This window comes from Lactuca sativa, chromosome 4 (genome assembly GCF_002870075.4).
Source record: "Lactuca sativa cultivar Salinas chromosome 4, Lsat_Salinas_v11, whole genome shotgun sequence".
NCBI lineage: Eukaryota > Viridiplantae > Streptophyta > Magnoliopsida > Asterales > Asteraceae > Lactuca > Lactuca sativa.
Window position 1 is genome coordinate 50,501,308 of NC_056626.2, and position 11,662 is coordinate 50,512,969.

The 11,662-nt window shown below is 31.6% G+C and overlaps 1 protein-coding gene across 2 annotated transcripts; it reads left to right on the forward strand.

The window, feature by feature from the left end:
• The first annotated feature begins 8,394 nt into the window (after positions 1-8,394).
• LOC111901621 (heterogeneous nuclear ribonucleoprotein Q) lies at positions 8,395-11,248 on the forward strand. 2 transcript variants are annotated; one of them, XM_023897589.3, is made up of 9 exons: positions 8,395-8,553; positions 8,760-9,226; positions 9,302-9,418; positions 9,502-9,642; positions 9,736-9,912; positions 10,006-10,210; positions 10,300-10,481; positions 10,577-10,662; positions 10,736-11,248. In XM_023897589.3, the coding sequence occupies exons 2-9, from the start codon at positions 8,834-8,836 to the stop codon at positions 10,881-10,883; spliced, it is 1,449 nt and encodes a 482-aa protein (XP_023753357.1). In that variant the 5' UTR covers positions 8,395-8,553; positions 8,760-8,833; the 3' UTR covers positions 10,884-11,248. The 2 variants fall into 2 exon arrangements, with proteins under 2 accessions (XP_023753357.1, XP_023753297.1); XM_023897529.3 differs by having other exon boundaries at positions 8,817-9,226.
• Positions 11,249-11,662: the final 414 nt, after the last annotated feature.

Genomic DNA, 11,662 nt, shown 5'->3' on the forward strand with positions numbered 1-11,662 from the left:
CGGATCCTGAAGTCATATCTGTAACTATAGTTATTAGACTTATCCAAGTGGGAGTCTGTTGGATAAGGTGTATAAGTCCATAACTATATTTAGTATGTACTTGACCCGACTTGGCATGGTCCATTTAGGTTGCATGACATCTCAACAACTGGATAGACAAAATGAGAATAAGGACACTTATGATTTGTTAATATATTCTAATATATATTAATATGAAATCATATTATTTAATTAGTATTGATCAAGAATTAATTTGGAATTAATTTTGTGATCAAAAGAGACTAATTAAATATATGGGGAATGATTATGTAAATCTTTCATTCTTATATAATGGGCTTATGGTCCATGATTCACTAGATTGGGCTAGGACCCATTAGGTGCTCCATGGATGATCCATGGAGGTTAAAACCCATGGATCATGGGGGAAATGAAAGGCCATGCACATTAGGGTTTACATGGTGTAACCCTACATGTGACACACTATATAAAGAACCCCATACGAAGCTAAATCGGCACCTAAGACTAAAAGGGTGAGGGCTAGCCGATTTTGTGCTCAAGTGTACTTCTCTCAAGTTATTCCAATAGTCGTGGTGTTGTGTGAAGCATTTGAGGCATCACATTTGGGGTGCTAGGCTCACAAGGTCTTTAGGAAACCAATCAACAAGAAAGGTATGTCATTCTACTAATTTTATATTACAAGTGCCCCATAGTATGCTAGTTAGAATGAGAACCTTGAAAAAATCTTATTTGCATGTATATTAGAGAAAACATAGATCCAAGGTTTATAGGGTTACATGTACACCATAAGAGTGTTAGAATGCTCATAACCCATCAACCAATACCTAAAACATACACACACTAAGTATGGAAAAACATCATTAATATATAATAGTGTCACAAATTGAACAAACCTTTGGTGGATCTTCAATTCATTTACGGAAAGTCTTATGTTTGGGCATACATCAAATCGTCTCCATCCAATACCTTTTAATCTCAAACTACACATCCTCTGTATCACATAAAGTCTTATATTCTTTAGCATAGTGATGATGGGCTTCTTCCTTGCATCTAAGAGCACATTGTTGAAGCTCTCAGATAAGCCATTCTCAAAAGCATAACTTCCCCTTCCTTCTTGAAAGAATGCTCTGGACCATGACTTTGGATTCCTTCCCATAAGATGCACATATGCAATAGGGCTCAACATTTGAACCTATTTCATTGCAACATTGAAAAGTAGCTCCGTTGATGCCTTACTTGCCTTCCAAAATAGGTTCTCATAATGAGCACCAGGATATTTCTTCTTAAAGTTGGACAAAACGTGCATGACACATTGCCTATGTTCTATGTCTAGGTATAACTCCTTCACCGCCTCAATTAACTCCTGTATTAACATCATTTGGACAGTTAGAACATGATCATGTTTAGTAATGCATAATTCACATAACCTTACCCTATGTTGATCTGACATCAATGTCTTACCAAACTCGGATTCAAGATGCAAGTCTTCTTTAATATTTTGTAGAAACCATCTCCACTTGTCCTTATTTTCCATAGCTACCACAACCCAACGCTATTGGGTATATATAATTGTTTCCATCCCTTCCAACAACACATAACAGCTGACCACTACACATTCCTTTTAAAAACAACCATCCAAGTTTATAATCCCTCTACATCCATTTCTCCAACCTTGCTTCAATGCATAAAAAAACACACACCCATATATATATATATATATATATATATATATATATATATATATATATATATATATATATAACTAGGTTCAGGTATTCTAACTAATTATTGTGTTATTGTATGCATAAATGTGGACTAATAAAAATTAAATAAAATTTAAATAATTAAATAAATAAACAAGGGTATTTTAGTAATTTGATAAATAGCTTCCACAAATAGTCCCTATATTCATGCTAGCATTCACTTTTAACCTAATTTCTTTTCTTATATACAACCGTTATCGATGTCTTCCAACACTTTCAGATCGTGTTCGGAAACCCCTCACTGATCATCCACGAGTTCTAATCGAAAATCCGAAGTTGTAACCTTTATCTAATCGAGAGTTAAGGAACAACCGAAGGTAGTCACGGAGGAAAGCACCAAGACAGTGGTGCGGCTCTGGGGATGGTGGGTCGTGGGAGAGAAGCAACCGACAACCATCAAATTCAACCACCATCTCGTCTGCATCGTTCCCTCTTCCTCGTTTTTTTGTACCGCTTTCAGGCGACAATCCGTTTTTTCGGCTGCTTAATGTTGTCCGCCTACATAACTCCTGTTTGCATTCATCTGCTCAAGTATTAGTGTACAACCAGATCACCCTCATTGGTCGATTGTTCGTCATTTTCATCCCCTCAAGTATTGTTGGTCAGCGTCTTCCTCAATGAACTACTTCAGGTTTAATTAACTATTCATTTTTTATCATTAGAAATTACTTTTTGTTTGGTTTCACTTTTAGGTGTTCTAAATTACTGGGTCAATAGGTGCACATAAGGGACATGTCTCATCCCCATATTTAAATCAAGTGTATTTTTCTTTGTATTATTGGTTTTGAAAATTGGTACTTAATTACACACTAAAAATAATTGGGCATCTTTTGGAATGGAGCATCTACTTGACAGAACTCATGGACTTTTTAAATCGGAACATAGAATTGGAACGATTGAAAATTGATTTCTTATGAATTTAATCTTGAGCTATAAGTAGTTGTTGGTTTTCTTATGAAGTTGCCATGGAAAGAAGATAAAGCAATACCAATGAGTGGTTATATTTCTCATTTGCAGGTATAGATGAAATCAAGAACAAGAATGTTCTTGTTTTATTGGCTGGGAACGAAATAAGAGATATCGAAGCAAGATAGGGTACGTATGAACCTTACAACACTCTACTGGAATGGAATCTTGAATTCCGATTCTGTTATAACAGAATCTTGAATTCCAATCTTCCAAAAAGAATGGATAACATTGTATGGGATGAAGATGAACAATGACCACCAATCTTCCAAAAAGAATGGATTATTCTAGCAGAATAATATATAATATAAGGAAAAAACTATATGTAATAGTATATTCTGGTAGAATGATTTTATATACGGTGTTTTTTGTTATTAATAAGTGTAACATTATCATAGAATATTATATAAAAAATTTTCTTTTCTAAGAATGTAATGAAAAATATTAATTTGTATCCAAAATTTTGTTATTCTTCAAGAAGTTCATAAAATCAAAATATATATTATGTCAGAATGTGTATTCTTGTATGTTTCAAGCATTTTTGTTATTTTTCAATATAGTGATAAACATATTCTGTCAGAATATCTGAATTAGGAGAATTATCATCCTTACAATCAGATTTTTAAAATTAACAGAATCTATTTTCCCTTAAAATATGCTTTTTTTCCTTTTTTAAATTTAAGTTAATTGACTAAAATACCCTTAGAATGAAATTAGATGGTATTTTTTAATTATCTTTAATTTAATAATATGTATTATTCACTTTCCAAAAATAACTAAAATGGTTGGCCCACGTTTATGCATACAATCACACAATAATTAGTTAGAATATAATAACCTAAGCCTATATATATATATATATATATATATATATATATATATATATATATATCCTGCTAAAGTAGGTTTTCTTATCTGGCATAGAGTTTACATACATCTTAACTGTTGACCTTAGATTAGACCTTCTAATCTCCTCACCATAGGACCACAACTTTGCATAATTTTCTATTATGGTACCTTCAACAAGAGAAACTACATGTTGTTTTTCTCTTCTACATTCTCCCATACTGACCTCAATGCCAAATTTATTTTTTACTTCTTCTTTTAGCATTCTCACATTCAATTTCTCATTTTCAAGAACTTCCCCTGTGAAATGACTACAAATCCATCTGTAATTTTTTAACTATTGACCCTAACTAATAATTCCTGGCAAAATTATGCTCATTAATAAGAGACTTGATTTGGAATGACTGCTCATCACACATCCATGAAGCCCATAGCCTAAATGTGCATTCACCATCACAACACTTAACCAATAATCTTTTACTATCATTTTTTTCATAATACAATTGAAACCCATTGGCTACAACATAATTACAAAACATGAATTTCAATTGTTTAGGATTTGTAAACCTCATACATAGAATTGGCAACTGCTTCTTCAAAAGTATGTCTTCATTGAACCTTGGTTGACCTTTCACATATGGGACATTGTCATCTTCATTATCTTGTGGGCTTTCAACTTCTGTTGCACCCTCATTTGCATTTTCTTGATTGATTCCATCATACGTTACTCCTTCCATGTTGCTTTTCTGTGGACTCATGAACTTAGTTACAACTAGGTCACCACCATTTTCCATTTTCCATTGACATGTTTGACATGACAGAACAGTTGTCTTCAATGACATTTTCTTTACTTACTACATCACATAATGCATGCAGACGAGTACCAAAATGGTCCATGTACACAGACAGTTCTATAAACTCTTGATATTCAAGATCATTAGAAAATCAATATTAAACCTTCTGGGATTTCTAAATCCGGCTGACAATAGTAAACTTTCTAACACTTCTCTTATGTGAGTCATTCAAGAAAACTGATAAAGTCCTTGTAAGTCATACTAGCAAAAATGATATCGTCAAATACATGATGAATACCATATGAGTAGCAAAAAGATTTGTTAATGAACACACCTTGGAAATGAAGTTTGATTGAGATGAACTCAACCATCAACAAGAATTTTGGTGGAAAGTGGAAACAAGGGTTTTTCTGGAGTAGCAAAGAGTTCAATGGAAGTGGAGAAGGAAATACTGAAAACCAGCTTATTTAAAAGATTACAATCGAAAAGTAACACGCTTGACCATTACATTTAATGACATGACACCGTCATTTTGTGTCGTGGCACCAAGTATACCTTTTATACCGGTAACATGTAAGATAATGACATTTTAAAACGGTCATACGTGACTTTATTACCATTATGTAACAAAAAAACAATTGAGTGACCTTTTAAACCAAAAATGACAACTTTAATGGGCTAATATGACATTTGTCTATTTTTGAACACCTTAAGTTTAACTATATAAATATTAAATCGTTTCCAACTCGTATTCTATATTTAACATCAAAAATAATTTTAAGTATATTATTTTCCATCTAGTTATTATAGTTTTGCAGAAAAATTCAATAAACAGCTAAATTTTTAACAATTTATCTTAAAATTTACTATTTTATTATTTTATTAAAAAATATTCATATTATAAAAAGATTTTTCGAAAACATTTTTTACCGGATGAAAACAATTAAGATGTTTACATGGACAAACCTCATTGACGTGACATTTATATGTACACAAACAACAAAATTTGTTTTAATTACCTTTTTATTACCAATCGATCGACCTCCTTCCTACCACTCTTTATTGGTTCCAAACACAAAATTTAGAATCAATGTCACTGGCCGGGTTTTTTTTTCGGACCTAAGGGCTTTACAACTCTTACTCAAGAAAAAAGAAAATAAACAATAATGACTAACGTCACAGACATGACCAACACTACTTAAAAATATGGTGGAAAAAGGAATAGCGGTAAGCAAGAATTCAGATTATTTACGAATTGTGTAAAGCCATTTTCCTTCTTGATAATTCTCATTAAGTGCGGATTAACAATAAATTCAATAAAGGATAATCTATGAAGAAAAAACAAAGTTTTAGTCACAAAACAAAGATTTCCTCTCTCTCTCTCTCTCTCTCTCTCTCTCTCTCTCTCTATATATATATATATATATATATATATATATATATATATATATATATATATATATATATATATATATATATATATATATATATATATATATATATGGAAAAGTGAATACACCCTTAAGGGTATATAAGTTTACGTACCCAAACCTATCATAACGCGTCATTTTGTTTGATATATTCATTATAATGTTTTTAAACATCAATCCTAACTTGATTTACTTTCAAGATTTTTAAAATTTCACTATTATCTTCATCTTAAATTATATCTTTTTGCCGAACACCTACTAAGCTATATATACTATAGTTTATAATGACAATTATATGAGAAGAAGATAAATGTGAAATTTATAAAAATCTTGGAAATAAATCAAGTTAAAAGTTGAATTATAAGAACATTGGACAATTACAATGTACATATATAATATAAAATAACGTAATATAGTGAGTTTGGGTACCTAAGTTTATATACCCTTAAGGGTATATTCACTTTTCCCATATATATATATATATATATATATATATATATATATATATATATATATATATATATATATATATATATATTCAAAAAATGTGAACTAGCGAAGTGATCACTAAGTGGGGATGCTCCTTCCAACATGAGTGAAGCGAGTTGTGCTAGTTAATTATGTTTTTCAACAACAAGCTACGATCTAATGCTTGTCTCTGATGGTTAACTGGACGAAAACTCCAAAACTAAAAAAAATACAACTGCCGGAGCCCCATATTTACTAGAGGGGTCCCAAGATATTCTATGATCAAAGGCTTTGTGGTTGTCACGAATTGAATTCGAACCGACGACAAAACAATTTGACAATTTTATAGTTAGAAAACAATTTTAAGGAAAATTTGTAAAAGTATGACAAGAGTTGTCCTTGAAAACATGGGATGTCCAACAACTTGGTTGAATAGTCTCCAAGTAGACCCAAAATAAATATGAATATTAACTTTCTTTCATTCCGAATATGTTTTTCTTTTGCATTCTAAATCCAAATACCATAAAGGTATCGTAGCTCCACCCTTAAGACCCCAAAATGTATTAAATAATAATTTTAATCTTTATTTGACACTTCACACTAGTATTCGATGACAATAAAATCACCACATTTCATTTTGTTGGTTCCTTTGGCATACACCGGTTATTCTTCAACTTATCGTGCATATATATATATATATATATATATATATATATATATATATATATATATATATATATATATATATATATATATATATATATATATATATATATATATATATATATATATATATATAAGGTGTAAAACCCGTGTATTACACGGGTTTATTAAAAAAAAATATATCAAAGTTTAAATATTAAGAATTTTTTAAAATAAAATTTCAAAATAAATAGTTATATTATAATGAATAAATAGAATCACTATTAAGAAGATCATCTATAATATCAATGATTATTTTATCATATTCATTGAATTTATTATCATATTCAATGTATTTTAATATATCATATATATATATATATATATATATATATATATATATATATATATATATATATATATATTTTAAGATTCTTTGTATTTATTATCACATTAAATATATTTAATACTTTACATATATAAATTTAGTATTATGTGTCATATTAATTGATTTAATTCAAAAAAACCACAAAATGACATGTGTATTTAAATTTAATCAAAAAATTTACAAAATTACATATGGCAAATTTAATGAGAAGATGACATTTGGCAAAATGATCTTTATTTATTAGGATATATATATATATATATATATATATATATATATATATATATATATATATATATATATATATATATATATATATATATATATATATATATATATATACACACACTAATGAAGAATCAATCCACTTGAATTTTTGTAGCAAAATGGTTTCCTTCACATGGGTTAGTATCTTATTTTGATGCCTAAAATGCCAAACCAGTAAACAAACCGACCAAGTTTATTTAAGCCAAACTGGTTTTTTTTTTGTCAAACCTCTTACCATTTGGCTTTCAATTTTTTTTTTCTCGAAAAACTATGTTTTTCCACACCTCTACTTTAATCCATAACTTCTCTACTATAATCCATAACTTAAAGGACATAGGACCATGTGAGTACATGCCCCGTATGAATATAAAGGGGATCATGATATTTTTCTTTTCAAATGAGATCTCACGTTTGTTTATAAGGGGCAATCGTCTAGTATTATATTTCTTCAAAATCCTGATTTTATTATTTGCTTTTTAATAATCTATGCACATGTGTACGTCTTAAATTCTTAATCATTTAAAACTCTTAACCATTTTCACATATTTGTTTAATTTTATTGACCTCCACCAACAAACAGACTTAAAAACCCCTGTTACATCGAAATTAAAGATTAGTAGGTAAATTTCTAATTTATGCAAAAAAAAAAAAAAACGTTAAGTTGTTATTACATGTTTATCAAAATTTGATTATTACATCATTAACATATTTATGGGTTATATTGTTAGCCCAAGTTGAAATGCATAGAGCCCAAAAGAAGAATGGTAGCCCAGTATTTCTGAAGCTTCGAAGTTGGAAGAAATGGTGGGTATGTATGCTTACATTGTTTCGCGATTAGGTCGTTTGACCGGAGAGAACTCAACGACTACCGAGAGTTGCGATTGAACTGACCGACGATCTGTGACGATATACGGTTTCCGACAGCTGCGATTTGCACCTCCGGTTGCCTTCTGCTTCCCGATTAAGCCAAGGTAAATGGCTATCTGCATATCTATCTCACAAACACAAAATATAAATTCATACCCACAAAATTTTACTAAATAAATTCACTGACTGATGATGCCCCTTTCGATCCTTATCGCCTTTCATTTCTTCAAAATCTATCCATTCCCTTTGCTTCCACATCGTCTAATTGTCTGTTCCTCACAAATATACATACTGATACTGGTGTTCTCAGATCCTACATAGGTTATTCAATATTGCCAAGCTAAAACTTCATTTATTGTGTCAAAAGATCTGCTTGTAGAAACCATGGCAGATAGCAGCAGGGAAATTGACGACCAGGTGGATTTTGAAGATGACAACTATGAAGAAGTGGATGATGATGTTGAAGAGGAGGAAGAAGGACCTGAAGGAGGTGATGATGAAATGGGAGAAGAACACGAAGATATTAGTGGATATCATGGAAAGGACCACGATGAAGATAGAAATCAAAATCAAAACCAAAACCAAAATCAAAACGCTTCTGGACATGTAGATGATGAAGAAAAAAAATCCCCTTTCTCTAGAGAAGATAATAAGAAACACACCGAGCTTCTTGCTCTTCCACCCCATGGCTCTGAGATTTTCATTGGTGGACTTCCTAAGGATGTTGTTGAGGAAGACTTGACAGATCTTTGTGAACCCTTTGGGGATGTTGTAGAGGTAATTTATATGAGCTAAAACTTATCTTTTTTTAACTGTAATAGAGCTTTGATTTACATCTCCATGATTATACAGGTAAGATTGGTGAAAAATAGGGACACCAATGAAATTAAGGGTTTTGCTTTTGTAGCATTCAGGACTAAAGATGTTGCTCAAAAAGCCATTGAAGAACTACATAACAAAGAATTTAAGGTAAATAACTCTATTCATTTTCTTTTCTGGTGATGTTTAACATATACTTTGTCTTGATTATGATGATTCCTGTGACATTACAGGGTAGAACAATAAGGTGTTCACTTTCTGAAACTAAATACAGACTATTTATTGGCAATGTCCCCAAGAGTTGGACTGATGATGATTTTAGAAAAGTAATCGAAGAGACAGGTCCAGGTTCTGAAGTCATTGAGCTCATAAAGGTCCGTTTTTGCTTCATAAAACTTATACGTTATCTTTCATAAATGATCTTGTTCTTATCATAAACCTTTGTTTTTTTTTTTTTGGAAATTCAGGATCCTCAAAATCCACCACGTAATCGTGGGTTTGCTTTTGTTGAGTATTACAACAATGCATGTGCTGATTACTCAAGACAGAAGCTAGCTAGTGCTAATTTTAAGCTTGATGGAAACACCCCAACAGTTACATGGGCTGACCCTAAAAGCACACCTGATCATTCTGCTGCTGCTCAGGTAAATCTCTCTCAGGCATTTCATCGAACACTAAAACAACAAAGAAATGTGAAAGTAACTAACTAACAACATTTTTTTTGTTTTTTTTCATAGGTGAAGGCACTTTATGTGAAGAACATTCCAGAGAACACATCAACAGAGCATCTTAAGGAGCTATTTCAACGCCATGGAGAAGTCATCAAAGTTGTAATGCCACCTGCAAAAGCAGGTGGCAAACGTGACTTTGGATTTGTTCATTTTGCAGAAAGGTCAAGTGCTTTAAAAGCTGTCAAAGATGGTGAAAAATATGAAGTCGAAGGTATTATTATTATTATTATTATTTAAAAAATATATATATTCTTTAATCTATTTTCCTTTTAACACCTTTTTTGTTGTACATATATACAGGTCAATTTCTGGAAGTGGTTCTTGCAAAGCCTCAAAGTGATAGAAAATCTGACAATATTAGTCCTCATTATTCCGGGCCTCATCCAAATTACATCCCTCAAAATGTTTATGGTGGCTTTTCATCAAATCCGTATGGGGGGTCTGTGGGGCCCAGATATGGTGTTACCCCTTCTTTTCAACAGGTTTCTATTTACTATCAAAATTTTGATATATAAATATACCATTTTTTTTGATTAATCTAATTTAATTTGGAAAAATGTGTATTATATGTAAACAGCCAATGATATATGGGAGGGGGCCAGTCCCAGGGGGTATGCAGATGGTTCCAATGGTTTTACCCGATGGTCAAATAGGATATGTTCTGTAAGTTTTGGTTTTTCATAAGGGTATTTTGGTCATTTACTTTGTTATGGAATTTATCATTTATGTTGTGTAGGCAACAGCCTGGAGCACAGATGCCAGCTGCTAGGCCGCCCCGGAGAAACGAAAGGAGCAGCAGCAATGGCTCAGGCGGAGCACGGCGGGGAGGTGGCGGCAGCGGTGGTGGTGGTGGTGATGATCGTGGGCGGTATCGGCCGTATTAGGTGGTGGTGGTGGGATTGTGTGAACTTGTACACATGGGAAAGATTTTCCATGAAGGACTGGACACCCCCACCCTACCCTACCCCAATCCTATTTATAAACATAAAAGAAAAAAAAAAAGAAAAAAAAAGAAATGATTAGTGTAGAAGGGTGTTGGGGAGGTGTTTAATTTTTTTTTTTCCTTGTGGTGTTGATGTAGTTGATTGTAGTGGAAAATTTGGTTATGAGTTGATGATTCTCTTTCTTTCTCTCTAAACAAATAATTTATTGTTGATTATTCGTAGGGAAGTTGAAGACGTAATGTTTGAAACATGATTGTAGATGCTTTGAAATAGATTTAACTCGAAACAAATGGAATTTATATTTATTGTTTTTAAGTTGGGGTTAGAAGTTAGAGCAACAAAAGGGTTTATTTGAAGTACACGCCAAAAACTAGTTAAATGCTCCTCTAGCAAACAAACAAAAAAGGTTTAGCAAAGTTATGGGGATAATGGTTGTAATTGATTCAAAAAATTGCTTGTAGAAACCATGTTCGAAATTGTTAAGTCATGATGAATGTCTTTGGGCATGATGCTCTTCAAGTTAGATAATAGGTCAACATGTCCTCTCACATTCATATTTTGGCAAATCTTTGGGGCATGTCTTCAACAAAGAAAGTTTTTGTTGTTTCTTAGTAATAATCTGTCTATTTTGTAAAAAACTTATCATCTATAAGACACAAGATATATATGCCTAAATAACAGATCTTGTTATAATTAGTATCAACTCTATTTTGTCTAGG